The 24,634-nt window shown below is 31.8% G+C and overlaps 2 protein-coding genes across 3 annotated transcripts in view; both read right to left on the minus strand.

Annotated features, from left to right (window-relative positions):
- LOC107439425 (thrombospondin type-1 domain-containing protein 7B) overlaps positions 1-24,634 on the minus strand; it is a 524,453-nt gene that overhangs the window by 356,845 nt on the left and 142,974 nt on the right. The window lies entirely within an intron of this gene.
- LOC147809357 (uncharacterized) lies at positions 8,143-8,679 on the minus strand. The gene has a single exon (XM_087162786.1). The coding sequence runs from the start codon at positions 8,677-8,679 to the stop codon at positions 8,143-8,145; it is 537 nt and encodes a 178-aa protein (XP_087018912.1).

Raw genomic sequence — 24,634 nt, forward strand, 5'->3', positions numbered from 1 at the left:
CTTTTGTTTAAATGATAAAATGGTTAATTATTATGACTGTAGAATCTATGAAATTTAAGAGTTTAATTTTGGGGAAAGTAAAAGTGTATATTTTAGGTGTACCAAAAGAGTACGAAATTGTATTATTTTGCAATGAAAGTTGAAAAGAGTAACTTGTATTTATGTGTATTAAGAAGTAATGTTGAATATTGCAGGATACAAATTGTATTGTATATGTTATGTTTACAGGTGAGATGTTGAATTTTATAATAGAATGTCGGGGTATGAGTATAGGGGATCTGAATGTATGAGTAGGGGAGCTGATCGAGAGTGTCACTAAGTTTCCTTTTTTTAATTTTATTGTTAAATAGCATTGTTTTTTTTGGTGATTAGGGAATTAAGTTAATACTATCAGTATGAGTTTGATTTTTAAAGCAAGAAAGGTAGATTTGATAGTCCTAGCTGAGAAGCTTGGGATAACGGTTCCCGAGAACGCCACGGGTGCTAAGATAAGGGCATTGATCACCGGGAGTTCGGGTTACGAGGAGCAAGTTACTAAAGATGTTTTGAGTGGGATTAAAGAGGGGCGGGAACGGAAAGAGGAACGGGAGCATGAGTTAAAAATGAAAGAATTAGAGGTATGGAAACAGAAACGAGAGGAGTGGGAACGGAAAGATAGGGAACGTGAAGATAGGGAACGTGAGCGACTAAAATTAACAGAAGATAGGGAACGGGAGAAACAAAAATTAAAAGAAGATAGGGAACGCGAGGATGAAATAAAGAGGCAAAAAGAGCACGAACGAAAATTAAGAGAAGGTGCGGAACGGGCGTTAAATAGAAGGATACGTGAACTGGAATGGTTAAAACGAGAACGGGAATATGATTATGAGCGGATAAGAAGTACTATAGAAGGGATTGAGCTGATAACAAAAATTTTAATGAGTTACCAAGAGGAGGAAAGTAAAACCCAGGATTGTAACCCCTTAGTCAATTTAAATGGATCGGTTGGATGTTTAGGCACCGTGGAATCAGCGGAGAGGCCGGAGTCCCGAAGGTTTGGTTTTGGAATTGAAGGAAAGGAGGTGAATGTGAAGGGTGGGGTGAGACAATTTCCTGAATGGAGTGGTCCGAATGTTAATAGAAAGGGTAAGTTTCAGCGTGAATCGCAAGGGAAAAATAGTACTAGCTCAGGAGAATGGTCCCCGAAATGTTATAACTGTGGAGAGGTACGACATTTAAAGAGGGGATGTCCGAAAATTACTAGATTTAGGTTAGATCAGAAGAAAGATCAGGCTAAGCAAGATTCTGTAGAACGCGTTATTCACGAAAAGAGGATGAAGAAAGACGAATCGGATTTGCGTAGAATCGAGGTGGTTGAGGAGAAGTCTTGTTTCTCAAAAATAATATACAATGTTCCTAAATTAAGCGTATCAAGGCAATCTTTAGATCCTGAAGAAAATTTTGAGATAGGGAGATGGATCTTTGTAAATTCAGAGATAGGCCCTGCTGTAGAGGAAAAGCTCAGTAATGTTCCTAGTAACTGGGGGATAGGGGAAGGAATTGTAAACCCTAGTGAAAAAATCCCGGTAGTGGTCAAAAGTGAAAACGAGACGACGGTGATAAGGGAAAGGGAGTTGAAAGTATTAGAGGAGCAGGCTTTTGAAAATGCAGGGGATGAACGGTGGGGAAAAGAGTGGGAGAAAAAGATGACCTGTCCTGAGGGAAAAGAACAAGAAGGGAACAAGGGGTTTGAGACTAAGGACACTGACCTTGCTTGCGAGAATTCGGACGGGAGAGGAGTGCGAATCACTCCGGGGGGTCTCGAGGTGTTGGAGATAGAGTCAAACGGGGGAGGGGACGAAGATCCACCATGTATTTTAATGAATCCGGAGTGTGGTGAGAAAGTAGGGGGTGGAGATAAGGAATCACCCTTTTCTCATGGCCAAAGATTTAAAAAAGAGCAGGTGCAGGGCTCCGAATTTGAAGGAATGTTAGAGGAAGTGAGGGAGGATTTTAAAGGCAAAGAAGTTTGTGGTCAGCGAGGGGTTGGAGTGAAGGTTAAAAGCCCAATTAACGCGTTGAAGAGGATGGATTTGTCCTGTGAGAAAAGAAAGGGAGATAGCGACGGCGCGATGGAATCTAAACTTCTGTGGTTTGAGGGGAGAGAAAAATTGTTTCAGTATCCTAAGAAGGAGTTGTACACAGCTGCAAATTCAAACACTCTCGATATCAGCACTAAAACCCGTAAGGTGCAGGTGAGAATAAGGGTTGGTTTTCAGAAAGGGGGTTCTGAAAGGAAAAGTAGAGCAAAAGAGTTAGCTAGTCACTTAAGAAATCATGGAGGGGGTGGTATTGAACGAGTGGTAGATGGGATTAGGTCAATGAACTTGAAGGAGTGGAGTTTTGGGCAGTTTGGACGGTTAATTTTGTATGCTAATTATTATTATTTGTTAGGCAGGAATTTTGGGCATGATTTTAAGGATTTTATATTGATGGAATTTTATAAATGGATTTTGGCATGGATATTTTATTTTTGGCCTGATAAAAGTGATTTTAATGTGTTGATTGTAAAAATATTAGGTTCTTTTATGCTATGTTTTGATTTTGTATTTATTAGTTTGTCAAGTGTCCTAAGTGTAATTTTATGTTTAATAAGGTATAATGCGGCCAATCTCTTTTGCGCACGGGAATGTGTGCGTGTAATTGTTTTTTGGTGCAGGGATGGGCTTGCATTGTTTTTAGGTTTCACTTGTACGACCAGGGAAAAAGGTCGAACTAGATGAAACCGGGGGGGAGGTGTCAGGATCCTGATTCCTCTCCCACGCATTTGATTGACCCCTTGACCTGAGGGTCAGAGGGTGAAGGACACTGGAGGCGTCCCCTACATTGGCGGTGGAGCAAAGGACTGTTTCTTATGGGAAAGAGGATTTTTTAGAGATCAGATCAGTTTGGAACGCAAGAGAGATCAGTTTTGAACGCAGGAGAGATTAGCTTTGAACGCAGAAGAGTGGAGTTTCGAGTTGAACTATGCTAGAGAAAGCATGAGAGAGAAGGGAGCAGCAGCGCTCCGGAATATTATATTCTCCAATTCATGTATCATTTTGTAAATAATTCTATAATCAAGAATTTAGTAATAAATAAGCTAAAATTGAAATAATCCTTGGTCATCCGTATTGAGTAGTCTTTAAAAACGAACCAAGAGACAAAAGGTCTCACAGAGTCATATGCACATTCAAATTGAAAATTGCAATTGAATCCACTAGTTATGTATTCCATATTGAACAAGGTAAGGAGGAAATTAGTGAAACAAAGAACAGGCCGACATATTTTTGAAAGAACAATATTCTTGTGGTGACTCACTCACGGGTCACATGGGACTTAAGTCACATGGGAACTCGTAAGACTTCAAAAAATATACGGTATTAATTTTATTGGATAGGATTGTCTGAAGATGTGAAAAATATTACCAAGCTTGCGAAGATTGCCAGCTGGTTAGAGCAATAAATCAGAAGGATCATGCATCCATTACTTCAGTAGCGAGATCTGAATTGCCATGCGATTGAGCCACCAAGTAGAAAAATACGTAATTATATTCTGACCATGGTGTACCAACATACTAGATGGGCCAAAGCAGTAACGTTAATAACATTGTTAGCAAGGGCTAAATGGGATGAGCTTCTACCAACATTCATAAGCACTAGAATACCTAATGTTATAAGAGTCTGATAATGATACTAATTTTAATGCACAATTAACGAGAGAATTGGAAAAGTGTTTGGAAGTTAGTCCTCGATTTTTTACACCATCATACGTACAATCTAATAGACTGGACTGGTAGAAAGATTTAATAAAACATTAAATTATTTTTACATCGTTATGTATTAGAAAACCCACGCGACTGGCATCTGAAATTACCATTCATATTATGGGAGCATCAGGAGATACCTAATAGTACCACCAGTGTGGGGCCATTTCAATTTCTTTATGGGTAGAAACTTACTGGATCTTTGTCTATTTTAAAGTATACTTGGACTGGAGAATTAGAAGAATTGCAATCCGATTTGAGACCCGCTCATATTTACCAGCAGGAATTAAAGAGGAATTCGGAATTTGCGGCAGATCAAGCCAAACTCAGCACCGAAGTACAAGATAAAATGGCGCTTATTATAACTTGCGTTCCAGGAAAGAAGAGTTCAAAGTCGGGGATGAAGTAATCTTGCTGATACCAGATTCAGCAAATAAAATATTGGCAAAATGGCAAGGTCCTGTTACTATTATAGCAAACAAAACGAACTTTCAATCGTACCAAAAATGGCGGATCGGTCACTAAAAAACGTTCATCGAAGCAAATTTAGAAAGTTCATGTGATATTAACACGGTTAATGTAATATTCAATGGTGGCGAACAGTTAGTGATGATAAAAACAATACCGTGTAAGATGGAGAATCATGACGTTGTCTTAGTTGTTCAAACTTGAACCTACGCTGTGAGAGAATTTTCATTCTAAAATTACAGTAAGATATCCGCTAGCTGACTGTCCAGCAGATTAACCATAAAGTTTAAGGTTAGGAATTTTTTTTAAATTTTGGTACGGTTAAAGAACTTCGAATAAAAAAAACCCATATGATTTTGTAACAATTAACCACTAGCATAAAAATGAAATGACTAAACCGTAAAAATCAAATTTAACCGAACATTGGAGCTCTGTGGGTGATGTAACATTTATGTGTGAATAATAGTTTTTTTTTATTCTAATAGTTTTGGATCACCGATCGAAGAGTGCAGGACACTAGAAACTCTTCATGTATTGAAGGAAAATAAGAAATATTGTGGCACCAAAGCTAGATTCGAACCGGTCATGAGATTGACCGATTAAGCTCTCATCTACAGCTTCACGGAACTAAATGGCTTAAAGGTGGGCCTAGTTGGTGCGGTTTGAACTTTGGTTGCTAAACCGCATTAGGTAAAAACAATCAATAAGAGTTTTTTCTCACAATTAACAGTTTTAATATCATGTTTTTTATGGTTATTTTACTATTTTTGTTGAATATGGTAAAATAAAAATTAAATAAATTACTATTCAACCATTTTTTCACCGAAATTTCTCTCAGTGTATTTTCTAAAATAAAACACTAGTTACAATGTTATACCACCACGACGCGGACCATTTTATAAAAGCTAACCCCATTTCCATATGAAATACTTTTATTTATTGGTATAAAGGTTAGCATTTCAGACACTTTTTACAGTATTACGAAATAAATACACTAAAATTATAAAAGAATAAATATATTCACCATTACAATCAAATATTTTTTATTAATAAAACAGTTAGATGTTTCATTTTGAACTTAAATTCTTATTAGAATTTAAATTCTTACTTAATTTTAACTTTGTATTTAAATATTACAATAATTTACTAAATTTAAAAATTATGCATTATGTTACAATTTCTTTTATATTTTTATATTTATACTAAATAAAGATGAACAAAAATAGTTGCATTAAAATATTTTTATTTTAGCTTTAATAAAATTCTTATTTTTTTTCTTCCAAAAGAGCCCCTAGCACTAGACCGTAATAATTTTAAAAAATCAATTTGGATTACCTTATTTTCAATAATATTGTAGAAAAAAATTCTGAGGCTTATTATTCTACTAATGAATGCCGAAAAATAAAAATGCATTAATGGATTTTTCCTGAATAAAATGATTTGTACTGAATTTATTAGTGTTTTTTCTTAGATATTTTTTAAAAATGTAATGTTATAGAAAAGTTTTAAATTAAAAAATATTATTTTGCGATATTCCAAAAATTTGCTTTCAGGGTATTTGATTTCTTTAGATTAAACAATAGGTTTCTTTTATTTTCTGTCTTGTGTTTTTAAATTGGTTTGGATTCCCTTCAAATTGGTGAATATTATTCGTGTCAAATACTAAATTTTTTCGGTTACATTGTTAGAAATTTCTTGGAAAAAATGGTTAAAAAATAATTTATTTAGTTTTTATTTTACCATATTCAAACAAAACAGTCAAATTACAATAGATAAGATGGTAATCAAACTGTTAACTGTTAGAAAAACTGTTTATTAACTGCTTTTACCGAATACGGTTAGAAAATCAGAACTAAGCTCACCTAATGAAGCCATTTACTTCTTTGCTACTGTGTACATATTATACACGATAGGGTTAATTTGTTTATCTCATAACCGACAGAACTCATAACCGACAGACATTTCTTTCAACACATGGAGAATTTCCAGTGTCTTGAACTTTCCAATGCTCTTTACCTCACAAAAAGGCTAGTTCCTTTGTCAAGTTAATTTTCATTTTTACGGGTTTTGAAGCCATGCTAGTTGTAAATGGTTAAAAAACGGTATAGTTCTTTATTAATGGTTTACTAACCATACTAGTTATAAAAGGTTTCAAAACCGTAAAGGTAAAAAATGTTCTTCACCGTAAATTTTATGGTTAATCGGATGGACCGACTGCTACCCGTTATTTTAATATAATTTTAGAATGAAGTTTCTAACAGCTTACAGAGCGGAAAAAAAATAGTGCGTGGAGTCTCACCGCGCGGAAGAAGTTAAACTTCGCAACCTGCGACGTTAATTGTAGAAGAATCAGCAGTCGTAGAAGGATCACTAGTTCTATTCAACGACTCTTTTTCCTGCTCCGCTCGCTTCCGTGCTCTGTAATCACGGTAATAATGTGCATTTTTCCCTCGTGGGCCTCTTGAACCAGTGGAAGTGCTTGTGGTTGCCTCATCGTCTCGCCCTGGAAAATGTATTTGTATTAATAATGTATGTGACTGCATCATAATGTAATTTCAGAAGAGAAAACCATTGATCAATTGATATTCATAAGAGACGTACCTTGACATAACCTTATAAATCCGTCGCATTGTCCGTGGGATTGTTTTCACTCATATTTTACAATTGGGTATAATATGAAAAAAGCACAACTACTTCCACTTACTAGGAATAACATTTACCTTTTAGTTTAATTAATAAACTGAGTTTTAAATATGTTTACTAAATTCATAAACTTCGGTAAAACAACAATATAAATTATTTCCAAAGGAACTATACTAGAATGCAAAGTTTCTTGACAATGATGTCACGGCTGGCGGAGGAAGAAGGAGAAATATGTTCAGCCGTAGGGTTGTAAGGAGCAGGATCGAAATGACGTCCCACTCTTCTAGCTTCCAATTTGGCGCAATAATCGGATTAAGTATTCTGTTTGGCACTTTGATTGTTAGAAAATCATTGGTCAAATTATCAGAAACACTTATAATAAATTTAAAGATTCATTTTACGTAATCATAATTAAGTAATCTGGTATAATAAATATATGTAAACTTTATATTCTGAAATTTTATAAATTAAAAAATATAGAATTTTAATATATTCGATTTATGAGTTTGTTATTTTAATTTTTACATAATTTTATATATTTAAAAATTTAATTTTTAACAAATTATTTCAAAACAATACTCAAATGTTTGAATAAATAAATCTGATATTATTGTGTAATTTTTTTTTCAATTGATCAATATTTTTCTCAACCTAAATATCAGGGTGTCAATGATTTAAATAAATTGATTTAAAAAAAAAAAAAATTGATTTATATCACTTTTAAAAAAATCTTAATTTCAAGTATTTTTTAAATAAAATCACAATTTCAATTATTTATTTTAAAAAAATCATTTTTTTAAATATTTATTTAAACTCCCAACAGTCAATCATTTTCTTCAGCCTTTCAACAGTATTTTTACACCACAACCTTTCTTTATATTTACATTAGAATATTCTATTCTTATTTGACCATTTCATTTTTGTATACTCAGTCTCTTAAATTTCCCCTTTACATTGTTACTGTTCTATTACACTTTTGAAAAGTATACTTAATTTTTTTAAAGCTAAATAGTACCTATTTTTACTTTTAAATGTGTCCACTTGAAACAAAATATACTTAAAGGAATTATTTTATTCGATAGTTTTTTTTTACAGATTAATACTATTAAAAACAAGTTATTTACTAGCTCTTTTTATTGTGTTTTTAGTTGATAAACTTAGTAGTTAGTTGTTTAGCTTAGTAGGTATTAAGGATGACACACTGCAAGATTTATTCCTTAAAAATAAAAAATTAATTCATGTATCATTTATGATGACATACACACAACTTCATCAGTACTGGTGTCTCCTTCGGAAGCAGTCTCAGTTGATTCAGGATCGACATTAATAACCAAACTTTCAACGGTAAAATCACACATTCCGTCAAGTTCCCACATTAGTTCTTCCTCTTTAATAACATGGCTGACACAGTTCTTCCATGTTTCAGTAGAAATGTTTTGAATTGCTTCTTTCGTGATCTGTTTCACTTCATTCTCTTTAAATGTTTTATTTTCGGCTGCAACTTTACCTTTCACAATACTCCAAATATGTTCAATTGGATTAAGTTCGCAGTGGTAAGGTGGCAGTCTCAAAACAGTATGCCCTTGAAGCTCGGCTAGTCTATCAACCCGATAGCCCTCATATTTGTTACGGACATTAGACACGAGGAGCAGAAGTTCAGCTTTTAGCATGTCAAAGCTCCAGGAAATGTTTTTCGATGTCAGCCATTGTCGAATGTCATCCTTTTTGGTGGAAGAGTTAGGAATGTTTTCCACAAAAAGACTGTGGTATGATGCATTGTCCATCACAATAATGCTATTGGCAGCAAGGTTGGGGAGTAACTTATTTTGAAACCAATTTTCATAGTAATCACTAAGGCCCGGATTTTGATGACATTTGCATTTTTTTTGCATTTTTTGCATTTTTGGACATTTTTTGTCTTTTAGAGCATTTTTTGAGATTTATAGGGCATTTTCTTTGAATTTTGGGGCGTATTTTGCATTTTAAAGCATTTTTTAAATTTTTTGTTAATTTTTTCCAATTTTTATTATTTTTTATTATTACACTGGCTTCCAAACAATGAAGAAAATCTCTAGGATATTAACAGGTGAAGCAACATCTTTTCAAACTGAAGAAGAACTGTCAGTAAGTGTGACAGTCCTTTTCAAGTACGCACCAATAACATCAGTAGACGTTGAAAGAAGCTTCTCCTGGTATAAAAATTTGCTTTCAGACAAGAGACGCTCGTTTACATTTCAAAATATTAAAAAAAAATTTAATAATCCACTGTAATTCTGATATTTAGTAATATTATGAGACGGAAGTTGTTACATTCATTTAAGTTTCTGTACAGAATGAAAATGTTTTGGAGTCAATTATTTTCCTTTTTTTGTTATTTTAGGATATAAAACGAATTTTTCAAACTTTAATGAACGTAGAACAAGTATTGCATTGCTTTATATTTTTTGAAACGACTCATAATAATTTTAAAGAGTAACATTGTTTTAGTTCAATATTTTTACTTCTATTTAAGTCATGTCATAAGGCATTTTTAGCGCAATTTTCGCATTTTAAGGGCATTTTTTGCACTTTTAAGGGCATTTTTTGCAGTTTGTAAGGGCATTTTTTGAACTTTTTAAGGGCATTAATTGAGGTTTTTTAGGTCATCAAAATCCGGGCTCTAGTAATCACCATTCATTTCTTCATGGTAATCACCTTTACCTTTTTTTCCTTTAAAGATATCTTCAGCTTCCTTGACAAAACCATTCTCACCTCCAGCATGGGTAATGATCCACCTGGATCCTTTTCCGGAAGGCGCTTTTAGTCCAGTTGAGAGGCCTGACATAAATGCATCTTTCGGTCTCTTTATAAATGTGTCTTGCCAAACTGCTTTTTTTTGTGTGACCAAAATTCACACAGGTTTCATCGGTGTAAATTATGTTCCTTCCTTCATTTCGGTACCGACGAATTTGTCTTAAAAATTGACGTCGCCACCTTTCTATCAGCATTGAATTGCGGGATCGCTTCTTATATACAAATCCTAAATCGAGCATTAGCTTCCTGGTTGCGTCAACAGTCAAGTTCGGAAGGTCAGAATCCTCATTGATTACTTTCATAACTTTAGCCACGGTTGGAATTTCATTTCTTTTAAAAAACAAGTGTACCTTCCGACGAATGGCACACAAAGTAAAGTCATCAAACTTTTGTAGTCTAGTTCCTATGCATTTTCCTGCATGTCTTTTTTTCCCAGGAGTGGAAAATGAGCCATTAACGCCATATTCTTTTTGCATCCGTGAGATGCTGCTGGTAGATACGCCAGTTAAGTCCGAAGTTTTACACAGCACATCATTCATAGAATCACTGGGATTCCCTTCTCGCAATTTATGAAATACATTCATAACAATTGTCTTTTCAGAGCTTTTCAAAGCGCTGCCTTTCTTGTGGATTTGAAAGACGTAGTTCAACTTAGGAGTAGATTCCATTATTTTAATAATAACGAAATTAGCGAATAGGTAGAATTATAACGATATATTAGCTTTTAAAAAAGCTGGTTTCTCAAACGATAAAAAATAAACTACAGCACAGCAAAAGATTGAAGATAATATGCAATAAAACGCGCGCGAAATTACACGCCAAAAGCTCTCCCTAAAAGCGCTTTGGCGGGATCTGTTGATCGTGAGCTCTCATTGGCTAACGCCTTCAATTCTAAATAAAGATACCATTCCGCGATGCGCCGCTCGTAAATTTGAAAATATATAAAATTTTAAGAAAATTATAGCAAATTAACTCTATGTATGTGTGGGTTAAGATAACTTATCATATTTCTATTGTGAAATGCGTAATTTACCTCGAAATACAGACATCGCACCGGGAACTATTTTCTTCGTTTGCCCTCAGCATATTTCTCCATTGTCAAGAAACATTGCAGTTTAGTATAGACTAATACAGTTCCAACCTGGCGAGTAGCGACTTATAAACAAGACACTTCGTTTGATGCTTTTACTTGTTGCTAGAAATCAAGTTCGCAGAAAATGCTGTTTACTAGTTAAATTTAGTAGGAATAACACGATCTGTGACGTAGGCTATAGTATACCCAATTGTTAACCACGAAATTTGAAAATAAAAAATACTACCCTATTAAATTATATGTGTATCAAAACAAACTAATAAATATTTATAGAAAAACAATACTTTTATGACTTTTATTATTTTTATACTAGTGAGAACCAAAACAATATGGAAATGAATGAGGGAAAACTGGATCCTACCACGTGATTTCCCGGCCAATAAAAATGTAGGGTTAAATGTTTAACGCAACCTTGTTGGAAGTCGCATAAGAAGTATAACTTCAAAAGGTGAATACAGAGTTACTTTTTATCTTTTCACATAGTGACATGCAATTTTAAAAATTGTAGGAATGAAATCGAGTAGTACCTAAAATGAACATGCATATTAGGTATTGCAGGCAATACTTTAAGTTACGAAAAAAAATTTTTTTTTTTTGTCTAATTTTTCTCCTTTAAAAAATGGGCGGAACCAGCGATCTAGAAAATACGGTGTTTAAGTGGTTTAGTCATTTAGTTAAGAGGGAAGTTTGAAAGTTTAAGCTGTTTGATATTTAATTCAGTTTTTGTACAATTATAATTTTGTGTCTGCATTTATTTATTTGTAGATCTATTTTATCAACAAAAAAAATCTTTCTATACGCATTTAATTTTTAATAATTGTTTGAATGGAGGGGTATTTAAATTTTAATATCACTTTAATTATGTAATTTAAAATGATAAATCCAATATTTGAAATGGATAGATCGAGAAGTTTTTAAGAACGAAAAATTTAAATATACTATTTTCTTAAAGTCTCGTTACTTGCTAAAAGTTGAAATCTATTGTATGATATTGTAGGATTAAACTCTAAGTGGGACAATGCAGGCAATTAAAAAATACCTCATTATTAGTTGCATTAAACAACAGTTTAAATGTTTTCTACACGCATTGTTTCTAAAACAAATATATATATATATATATATATATATATATATATATATATATATATATATATATATATATATATATATATATATATATATATATATATATATATATATATATATATATATATATATATATATATATATATATATATATTGAATTTTAGAAACAACAGTTTTGAAAAATATTGCGATATTTTTGTCCAACTAACACCGACAAAAATGTATGGTCAAAATACCCAAAAAATGGTAAAATTTAACGTGTTTCTGGCTCTATGGGAGCATCCACAAGCTTGGTAACTTCCATGGAAACGCGCCGGTAATAATTTCAGTAAAATTAATAATACTTTCTACGGTATGGGTTGAATTTCGGAAATTTTATAATAATATCGTAGAGCATGACATAAAACAAACATTTATTCGGTTAAATTTGTTTTACAGTTTTTGTGTTCTTTACTAAATGTGCGGAAATGAAAACTATAATTTTGAAAAACAGAATTACTGGTAAACTGTTTTCATATGAATGGAAAAATTATTAAATAAATAGTTTAAATACCGCATGTTTTGTTTTATTAAAACGAATTATGGTTTTACCTTTACCAGAAATGTCTATACCATAGAGTACGGTAATTTTACCAGATTTTTGTTTTTCTATTTAGTGGTTAATCACAAATAATATATAAAAATCATACGATAAGTTTTACATTAAGTGAATTGTTCTAAAAAATTTAAAACAACTTTTCGAACTTAAACATAACCAAGTTATTACACTGAAGTTTTAAGATTGTTCTCAAAATCTGCTAATTTAATTTTTAAACTATACACAACCTCTGCTGAAATCTTCCGATTAAATTGAGAGTTGCGTTGACATACTTTTCAATAAAAATGGCGAGTATTAAGAATAACAGATAAGCTACCAGGTTATTCATCTTAACTGAAAGAATAACTAATGTCAAAGCAATAAAGATGAAATTTTTATACAATGCACAACTTCTGCTAAAATCCTCCAATTAAATTGAGAGTTGCGTTGACATACTTTTCAATAAAAATGGCGAGTATTAAGAATGACAGATAAACTACCAGGTTATTCACCTTAACTGACAGAGTAACTAATATCAAAGCAATAAAGACGGAATTTTTATACAATACACAACTTCTGCTAAAATCTTCCGATTTAATTGAGAGTTGCGTTGACATACTTTTCTATAAAAATGGCGAGTATTAAGAATGGCAGATAAACTACCAGGTTATTCACCTTAACTGACAGAGTAACTAATATCAAAGCAATAAAGACGGAATTTTTATACAATACACAACCTCTGCTAAAATCTTCCGATTTAAATGAGAGTTGCGTTGACATACTTTTCAGTAAAAGTGGCGAGTATTAAGAATGGCAGATAACTTACCAGGTTATTCACCTTAACTGAAAGAATAACTAATATCGAAGTAGTAAAGATGGAATTTTTATAGAATACACAACTTCTGCTAAAATCCTCCGATTAAATTAAGAGTTGCGTTGATATACTTTTCAATAAAAGTGGCGAGTATTAAGAATGGCAGACCTTAATTGAAAGAATAACTAATATCGAAGCAGTAAAGATGGAATTTTTATACAATACACAACTTCTGCTAAAATCCTCCGATTAAATTAAGAGTTGCGTTGACATACTTTTCAATAAAAGTGGCGAGTATTAAGAATGGCAGATAAACTACCAGGTTATTCACCTTAACTTAAAGAATAACTAATATCGAAGCAATAAAGTATCCCCGTATTACATGAAAGGGCAGGTTAAAAAAAAAAGAAGAAAACTTATAGCTGTTGTTACTCCGTCCTATTGTTCGAAGAACATGTTCAGATAAACTAGACACAAAGCTCTGTTAGAGCTCCGTCTTTTGATTGGGTAGCTGGAATGATGGATTCCCGTTAATGAGCCTATGGTGGTTCCTGTGCTCTTTCTGTTTCGAAAACTTCTTCCAAGGTACTTTGGATGCTCTATAAAAGTTCGGGAGAACATATTTCGGGAAGGAATTGAACCTCTTCGATCATTGTTTTGACAAAAAATGCAGGTTGTCGTTTACTGAGAGATCACTGCAGTTTGTAAATACGGTTTTGATGTTTATTTTGTTCAAGTCATATCGAGCAAATGGTGAAAACCTTTTTGTTAAAAACGATTTTTGCTTGTGGATATGTTTTAAATTTTTCTTCTTCTTTTAACTGTAGCCATATCTTATAGTTCAACTTTTAGCTTTTGAAAGATTGTATCATGGTTCTTTAATACAGTTTTATTCTTATATTTTTCTAATGGCTTTATTTATTTATTTTAGAGAGCTATTTTTAGAGCAGCTTGCGTAAAACATGTATAAATACCCTTTTTAAAGTTACACATTATTTTCTACAACAATAACTAATATACAATAATAGAATGAAGAGTTGCTGTTTGACTTAGTCCTTCATTCTTTTATAACTCAGGAACCGTTTTTTTCTTCTTCTAAGGAATTGAAATCAAGTCAAAGGGTACGAAGAGGAATTTTAGCCCCTCATCCTAAAAATCATTCAAAAGTTGTAATTTGAATCGATTGAGTAATGTGTGGAAAACGAAAGATTAGGTCGGAAATAACGTTACCATTGCACATTGTCTTCGGAGCTAATAACTAATATATAGCAGTAAAATGACGAGTTTTTTCTTGTCTTTGTCCCTCATTCTCATAACTCCAGAGCCGTTTTTGCTAGGATACTGAAATTCAGACAAAGAGGAGAGGGCCTATTTTAACCCCTGGTTGTTAAATTCGTCCATAAGTTTTCATTAGAGCCAGTTCAGCAATGTGTAGATAACAGATATTAGAACGGGATTAGCATTAGCAATGCGCATTATTTTCTGAAATAATAATTGATATATAGCAGTAAAATGAAGAGTTTCTGTTTGTCTTTGTTTTTTATTCTTATAACTCCGGAAACGTTTTTCCTTGGATACTGAAATTCGGACATGAGTTTTAATTAGAAACGTTCTAGCGATGTGTGAGGAATGCAAGGTTGTGACTGAATTAGCATTACCGTTGAGCATTATTTCATTCCAGTTGAGATCGACAGTATGCTCTTAACACTAGATTGCCCAAGGAAGTCATTTTGACTACTTTTTAATTTCAGTTAGAAAAACAATGATGTATATAATTACGCAATTTCTTAGAATTTTGTGACTTTTATAATTATTTTTATTGCTGGTATTTACTAATAACTTGTTAGATAACTGAAAATAATATTAAAAATATTAAAAACTAATTTTAAACAAATTTCTTTACACATTATTTATTCTTTCAGAATGCAGTCATTTTGACTGCTTTTGGGCAATATAGGTATTTCAGTCTTTCTAGTATTAATTATTGATTCCTGATGTCTGATTAGCAACAAACTTTCAATGCTGGATCGGAAATGAATCGAAATGGATAAAAAAAAATGAATAGGTTTTTAAGACTAACGAATATTTAACGCCCCGAAACGACATTATTTTCCGGTCCCCCTAATAGTATATTTGTCAACGAAACGATATTTTGATAGCTAAGTGAATCCAGGTATAGGCTTTGTTTATAATTTCATATTTGAATTCTCTTTTTAAAACTTAGTTATTTTAGATAATGTAAACTCGAAAAATGCATGTAATGGAAAAATGCATCGAAAACATTGCATGCATTTTATTGAGTCTTGCATCATGAGTTGACAGTGATCATTAGCATCATATATCGGTTCTCAAAAGTACTGTGTTCAGTTAACCTTTCTCTTGATAAGTTAACGTTTTTTTTGTGAATTTACTAATGTAAGTTTAACGAGAAGGGTAATAAATAAATAAATAATAAAAATAAATGAAACTATACACTTTAGACTATTCCATAAGATAATTTGTGGCAGGGATAAAAAAAAAGATCAATGATAATTATAATAATTAACTTACGCTCTAAGTTTAACTCAACAAAAAATTGATAGTTAGGCAAAAAATAGTTATTTTATAATTATTATTTTAATAATGCTGAGTAAGGACAACGAGTAATGAAATATTGAGATTAGGGACTAAATAAAATTTCATGTTTAAAGGAACTGAATATAATATTAATCAGTAATGACCTTTCTAAAGCTTGTTCAATAAACTTAATAGTGCAATTGCCAATTAATGCGGTATACTGAATAGCAAAGCTAAGAAATAAATGATACCGAATCACTTTGTTCGACAAAAATGATTAAAAACTAATAATGTCACACGCAGTCACTTCCAAGTATTGCTTACTGCTGCTAGAGAACACTTAATTGAAATAGTAATTTTTTTCAGAGAAAGGATGGATTTAAAGGTTAATTGTGATTTGTTTTCATGCAAATCATTAGATTTAGCCTTCGCTGTGAATTAAATGTAACAGAAGAAATTAAGTTTGAGCTATTTACTATCTAGTAAATTCTAAATTTTCTAATTTTTAATTTACTTTACGGACTTCATTCTAATTGAAAAAAAGAAAAAAACACCGGGAAAAAAGTAAATAAAATGATTTTCAACTGTATTTAGAGACTAAGGAAACCTGCAAACAGTAAAAATTTCTACATTTATAAAACTAACATCGTATATCACATGCGCGTATTTATGATTTATTACAATTCTAAACGGAAAAATATTTACATTTTACGTGCACCGAATTCCTTGCTAGCGACCCCTCTTATTTTACGGCATTCAACTGTAGAAAAAAATAGTTTTGTTTGGGGTTTATTCCTTTTAGAAATACATGAAATATTGCACCAATGATTTCAGTTATAGTTAAAGTTGCTAGTAACTACTAGTTTCACTAGTAAGTGTTTGATTCCTTAAGAATTTTTTATTCGTTTGATTTTATATTCAAATTTGTGTTTCAGATGAATTAACTTTATGTTCTTTTTAACCATAGCTAAAATATTAAAAATATTTTTTTTTTTTACAAAACTATTTGACAATGACGTATATGATAAACTATACACAACACTTCTTTATTTTGATTTCGAAAAAAGCAAAATAAAGCTTTTCCTACAATACATTTTTGAAATTGTTCTTTTCAAGAAAATCTTTCAGCAATTATTATTTAAAGGATTTCTACTGGATTAAAAATGAATTTCAATATTTTCACTTTCGCTTATCTTTATTTTTCATTAACCTACGTTGACTATTTTGAATATATTATACTTCGATTCTGGTCAATATGATAATATAGTTCTATTACTTATTTTTCAGTTGCATTTCTTTAAAATTCATTTTATACTTTAAATAATTGTGAAGGAGTAATGTTGGAAGCAGTTAGGGATTTGTGTACTAGGAATTTTCTAATTAAATTAAATATTTAATTAGAAAATGAGTGGGAGTGCCGTAAATCATTCTTGCAGTAAATATTACAGATGGTGTCATTTTAAGATTTCTTAACCTATTTCGAACTTTAACTGTTGCTTCTGAAATGCTTGTTTTGTTCTGTTTTGTTTCGGCCGAAATTAACGGTTATATATAAAATGGTTTTGCATAAAAGTATTTTGTTTTGCACTAATTTAATTAATCTTCATTAATTAATTGATTGATTCCATTTCACTTATCTCTATATTTTTATATTATTTCAACAAAAATACTAAAGTACCCATCTAAAATTAACCATTTCGCATGCATATGTGTGTATACATGTGGTCACAAAACTAGTTGTAATATATATATATATATATATATATATATATATATATATATATATATATATATATATATATATATAATACAAAAAGCTTCTATTAATCTTTTTATGTTATCCTAATTAATTATTCTAATCGAAATACTTTCACACACTTTTAAAAGCCACATCCTGTTCTTAAATCTATTTTTGGCTCAAGTATGCATTTAATTAAAAGCAGGTCATTTTTCCCTTTGTTCTCTGTGGGAAACGCTCGATCTATTTCATAAACCAATAGCAACTACTAAGATTTCCCTCTTTCCCTAAATTAAGACACTTTACGGATTTTACTTTGCAAGATTTTCCCTAACATATAACCGAGGAGCAAAACTTTAAGTACACACTTTTCATTACTGCTCTGTCTAATAATTAAAAAATAAATTTTGTACCCTCCTTCCCGGTCTAAGACCTGTTTCAATCCTTCCACTCGGCAACGACGTTATTTACATATATATATTAAAACAAAATTCGAATATGAAATTATAAACAAAGTATATACCTGGATTCACACAGCTGTCAAAATATCGTTTCTTCGACAAATATACTATAGGAGGACCAGAAAGTAATGTCGTTTCGGCGTATTAAATATTCGTTAGTCTTAAAAACCAATTCATTTTTTCCCGATCCATTTCGATTAATTTTCGATCCAGCATTGAAAGGTTGTTGCTAATAAGGGTGAATACATTATTGATTAAAAATAAAATCTTGATAACAAATATCAAATGCACAAAAACGACATTACTTTAAGACATAATAAAGATATTCACGATGTAAAAAATGCATTACAATGCATTATTTAAGTTGTGTCAATACAATACAGTATAGAAAAGCAGTTTATAAAGGTCAAGTTATTGATCTTAGCATTTAAATAATTTCGAGTGTTTATGATTATTTTGTTCAACATCGTGAACATTCGCAGCTAAAGTATTATCGGACTGTTAAAATATTTCCATACATAAAAGTACCCTTTTATAATGATGATGGCATGACATACATAGCAATTTAAGCGATTTTATTTATTTAAAAATACCCTTTCATAATTTCAACATGCAGTACTTATCGACAAATTATTCGAAAAATAATAGCTTCTCCTCCATGTGATCCACAACTTCCTTCCCAAGTGACATTTAGCCATCCTTAATGTTATCAAAATTACTTAGTACTAAGCTTTACAAACAACCCGAACACAAAGTTCAAAGCGTCGTCTCCGTGCATCAAGTTTGTTTTAAGATGCGTTCGTATTTAACGGTTTTGTATTGACGTCACTCCAATTTCGCTTGGCTATCACTAATTTTGACGTGATTGTCCCACATAAGCGCCAACAATGCCGTTAAGCGTTATCTAGTGATTATCTAATTTTAATGTACCATGCGCCATCGATTATGGTAACTCTCTGCGGGACCCCAGTAACGACGTTCCCCCACCCTGCGCCGAATTTAAAGTTAACTGTAACCAAATGAGGGGAATATAACAGATCTAGGGGGTCGGGTGTTTAAAGGGGGGATGAAGTTTCTCATTATCAACTTTTGTAATGACACATGGACGTTGATGGATTGATGCTTTAATGGCTGATTCATCTGATAAGATTCTTTTTGCTTTTTATTACATTGATGAGTAATTATACAGCGAAACTGATATTGAACAGAAAATGCTGGAAGAAACTGAGGTGAAAAATTGTTTTTGGAAAAGTTTGGAAAGGGGTGTGATTTATTGAATCAAATAATGAAGATTTAAGTCTGTTTAAAAGTGCGAATATTTTGGAAAGAGTTGGAAGATTAAATTTCGACTGTATGGAAAAGGAATGAAAAATAAAAAGGAATTGAATCTCAATCCCTATTGCAATTAAGAAGATAATTTTAAAATTTAATATGATTTTTTCTGTCTAAGAAAAAATAGGTGATGTTTATTTTTTTCTCTAAAAGAACAGCATATATTAGTTTCAAACTAATTACATGATAAGCTTGAAGGTTGCGAAAAAAGGGAGAAAAAACTATCGTTATTATTGCCTTCCCCTCGAAAATCTAAATAATCTTTTAAACAATTTTAGTTTCGAAAAGTACTAAATTCATACTACACAATTAGGAATATCATTTGTTCAATTCGTTTTTTGTTCAAATAATTTCCATCCTAATTAAAAATGGAATTTACCAGTGAAAGTGATTTACTTTTAAAAGCAGCTTTATATTCGTTTATAAGAATAGTTTTTAAAGTTCTTTGGAGCTCTGTAATTTAGTAAAAACTAGTTTTTTTTTTTGTTGAAGTAAGCTAAGATGTAGAACGTTTCTAAACATTTTCCTTGCCATACAGATTTAGGGGTGAAAATAAATTAACAATACTTAAGCAATCAAATACTTTGGGAAAAAATATTTTCTCAAGGTGTCCTAAGTTCATTTTTAAAAAACTCTAATTTTATAATTAATTACTACCATTTATAAAATTTTAGAGAACTTGAAAAATTAGAAATGTAGCATACTGTAAAATCAATGAATTGTTCAAATTTCAAGTTGCAAGCGCGATAGTTATAGAAAAAAGTTTTTTTTTTCTTTTTTAAATGCGCTTGCTATCTAAAAAAAATGTGCATCTGTTTGCAAACTAATGTTTAATAACTAAGCAAATAATAATTCTAAAAGAGGATAGGTTGATCTTTGTGCTAAACTATAGCAATATCAACGTGATTAAAACAGGAAAAAAGTATAGGAATGAATATAGTTCCATGATGAATGTTAATTGCTTTTTATTTTTACTTTAAAATCAAGCTGATTTTTTTCGCTCTTTAGTCAAATAAGTATTGTTTTCAAACGTTCATTTTCTCATTATATAGTAAGCTTTATTAAGTAAATACACAAATTTAAAAGCATCCCAACAAATCATAAAATTATTTGCACTATTGAAATCTTTTAATACTAAAATTAACGAATATGGTTAAGTAGATTGCAATTAAAATTTTGAATTAATTTATTTTTATTCACAATTAAAACTTCAAATTTTATAAATAAGGTTCATCGTTGAGGGAAAGTTATGCTAGCTATAAAACGAGAACAAATCCAACAGGATCCATCTATTTCAATAAATTTTCCACCTTAATTATCAATTAAATTAATGCATCAAGAATTGCAATGCTACGCTTATTCGCCAAAACTTAAAAGATCTTTCCAAATTAGAAACGTAGTTCGTGCAACGAACTGCAAAATCAATGCATCGTAATCGTAATTGTTTGTCGTTATCGCATTCCAATACGATACAAATTCGATCCATCGAGTATTCGAGAGTGAGATTGGCGGGGATCAGGGAAATAGAGCAAACACAGCTGGTAGGGGTTTTCGATATCACTAACATTTTCGCACGAACACTTCTTGTAGTATCTGCTAAAGACAGGAGAGAGAATAACGTCTTCCTCTCCAGGGACAATGCGAGTTGTTGCCAGTTGATGAAGAGAAATATTCTGTAAGATGATCGTCTGCGCGGAAAAGCTTTATTGCGTTCGTTACGTTTGTAAGTGATTCTTAGTAAAGTAAATGGTTAAGCGAGAGAGTATTGGTTTTCGAACATTCGCTTGAGAAGCGTATCCTGAATTTATTCAGAGGTATCTTGATTAGATCTACTAATAAGGGGAAAATACGAAGATTCGAATTTGACCTCCGCCATTTGAAATAACAAGTATATTAAGGCAAATTTTGAAATAAAACTTAGATTTTAAACATAAAATTTAAAGCAAATTTCAAGATTCACTGGGCATTGTGAGTTGTTACCTGTAAATGAAGAGAAATATTTGCTGTAAGATGATTGTCTGTATTTAGTTGGAAGAAAATGATTAAGCAAGAGAGTATTGGTTTTCCAACATTTGCTTGAGAAGCGTATCATGAATTTATTCAGAGGTATCTTGATTAGATCTACTAATAAGGTAAAAATACGAAGATTCGTATTTGACCTCCGCCATTTGAAATAACAAGTATATTATGGCAAATAATAATTTTGAAATAAAACTTAGATTTTAAACATAAAATTTAACGCAAATTTCAAGATTCACTGGACAATGTGAGTTGTTACCTGTAGATGAAGAGAAATATATTCTGTAAGATGATTGTCTGCACTTAGTTACAAAAATGTTTAAGCAAGAGAGTATTGGCTTTCGAATATTGTCTCAGTAGCATATCATGAATTTATAGAGAGGTATCTCAATTATCTACTAATAAGGGAAAACTATCTTGATTCGTGTTATGATTCATGCTTATAATTAACATTATTAAATTAAAATGGGAAAAATCTTAGGCGGAAGATGAAAAATCAGGCCTTAAATTGAAAGAAATTATTCTTGATTTAATTCCTAAATTCAATAAATTTAAAAAGTTATTTCAAGACAATTAGTACAATTTCTCTCTGAAAATGAACCGCTCAGATCCTATAATGAGCATTTCTAGCTATCAACAACGGAACTCTGCATCTGTGGTCCTGCTGGAACATCGATACAAAATGCAACGATTTGCAACATAACCTAAGAACAGTTGTGCGCGATTCCGCAGAAAACTAGAAGATAGAACATGCTAGCTCTTGATTGCGTCCTTCTTATAAGACAAGGAATAGATTTAGGTTCATTCACTATGTTCAAACCTGACACGAAAGCTGCACTTGAGTGGCAGTTCAGAACATTTTTAATAAAGGTTCACTAACTTCTGAACACGACTTCTATTACTGAACGTAGACAACCAGTAGATTGTTTTTATGAGGGCGATTCATTCATACACTGTTAGAATTTTCATTCTAAATTTACGTTAAAATAACTGGCAGCAGTCTATCAATTCAATTCAGGGTAAAGTTTACGGTAAAAGACACTTTTTACCTTTACGGTTTTGAAACCGGTTACAACTAAAATGGTTAAGAAACTATAGATAAACTATACCGTTTTTGAACTATTTATAACTAATAAAACTAGCATGGTTTTATGGACCAAAAAAATTAACTGATGGACATTGGAGCTAGCTTTTCGTTAGGTAGTGAGCATTGGAGTTAGGTTGTGGTTGAATTGCGTTTTAACAAATGAATCGTGAAATGTGGTTTAATTAGTTTATCTGGTTGCTTCACCTATCGTAAGAAATGGGAAATACTAGACTTTTCTTTACCTTGATGATTTTGTCACCAATTACAACCAGCATGGTTTCAAAACTGCAAATATGAATTTTAACTAGATATTGGAGTTTGTTTATGTGGGGCTTTTTGTTAGACGCATAGTCATTTGAGATGGGTGGTAGTTGAGTTTTTTTTTTTTTTTGAAGGAACAGTGGAATATGGTTTAATCAGTTTATCTGCTAGTTTATCTATTGTAAGACATGAGAAATAATACTCTTTTTTCGTATTAAGCGTCTTTGTGTCTTTTTTTGTATTTATGGTGCTTCCATCTGTGCGTAAATGAGAGTATCGTGATTTAATTGCCCAGGATCACAAACAGGGGAGTGCAGGACACTGGAAACTCGTCATGTGTTGAAGGGAATGAAGAAAATATTGTGGTGTCAGCGCTGGGATTCGAATCCCCGTTCTGTACGTCATGAGATTTGCAGATTAACCCTCTCGACTATGATTTGTAAGCATCTGCAAGGAACTTTGTGGCTTCATTAGGTGGACCTAATTGGATCAATAAAAGTATAGATGTTTAACTGTATTGGGTTAAGGCAGTTGATAACGACTTTTCTCACAGTCAACAGTTTAAATACCATTTTATTTATTCTCATTTAAATTTTTATTTAAATATGGTAAAATAACAATTGAATAAATTGTTATTTAACCCTTTTTCCCGAGAAATTTCTAACAGTGTACATACTGACACGTTGTGACTGTGGATCCCACTATCTTGTCTTTTTCCTTCAATAGGATTTATAGCCTTAATATAAGTCGATTTATAATCTGTAATAGGTATTTATAGTCTTTTTCCATCATTGGAGTGCTTGCTTTCAAAGATGGTGGTGAAAGATACGGGCGCTCTCTCATATCTTTGGCCAGCAGCCAGAGCTATCTCTGTATTTCACACTAACTATATCACTGGTTGCGAATAGTTTACATTGTGAATAGTTAAGTCCATCGCCTCTGTGTGACCCAGTTACCCCAAAAGTAGTTAAAGGCTGAAGGTGGATTTATATGAATACTTCCACATTCATTTCTTTCTATAATTCAATGTTAAAAAACCTTACTCAAGTAAACGTACCAGGAAAGTTATGATTTGCTTAAAATAATTTTATGTCAGATGCATTTTCATCGGAGTAAAGCAATATTCGAGGGTTGGCCTAGTTTTTCATGTTTCTAATTTAAAAATATTCAAAAAGCATAAAAATGCATTTAAAAATTAATGCGTGAGCATATGAAATTTTGCTTTTAAATATATCAGAATACTAGTATGTTAAATTAAAATGCTGTTGCCTCTTTTCTAAAATAAAACACACTTTAGTTGGTTAAAGAAACACTATGTTCATGCTTTATTCACTAGAGTTTTCAAAAATGTCAGTAATTATGTGTTCTATCCATAAAATTTAAATCACATCAGCAATCATCTTACTATGTATTACAGGGTGTGAAAAGGTATACAAATTTAACAATATATGAGTAAGTAAATTTGTGAGCTAAAAATATTTAAATTTGCGAGAAGAGGAGATTTAGATGTTCTGGTGCGAAGTTGTTTTCCCCCGGCTGTTAAGTGGAGCTCTTGTTTTCTGATTTGGTTTTAACTTTGGTTCTCGTGTTTTCTAAACTTGTTGCCACCAAAAATTAGAAATTCTAAATAAAAAAACATAGCTGACCCTGCAGCTGCTATCTGTAGTTAGAAACTTTGAAAACCGTAACAAAAATTATTTCAGGAAGCAAATAACTCAACCAAGCATTATGTTGGAAACTACTCAGCTCACCTTGACAGATAGGCACCATAGCACCACTGAACCAAAACACGCGAACTAGAACACTTGCTTGCGTGTCCAATTGAATGTAATAGAGTAGAATCTCGAAAATCACGTTTCACAGAAATTTTTGAAAGGCTTGGGATTTTCAAGCGAAACTTTATAAATGGAAAGATAATTTAT

The sequence above is a fragment of the Parasteatoda tepidariorum genome, chromosome 5 (assembly GCF_982258835.1).
Source record: "Parasteatoda tepidariorum strain Cologne lab strain chromosome 5, Ptep-v5.0, whole genome shotgun sequence".
Classification (NCBI taxonomy): Eukaryota; Metazoa; Arthropoda; class Arachnida; order Araneae; family Theridiidae; genus Parasteatoda; species Parasteatoda tepidariorum.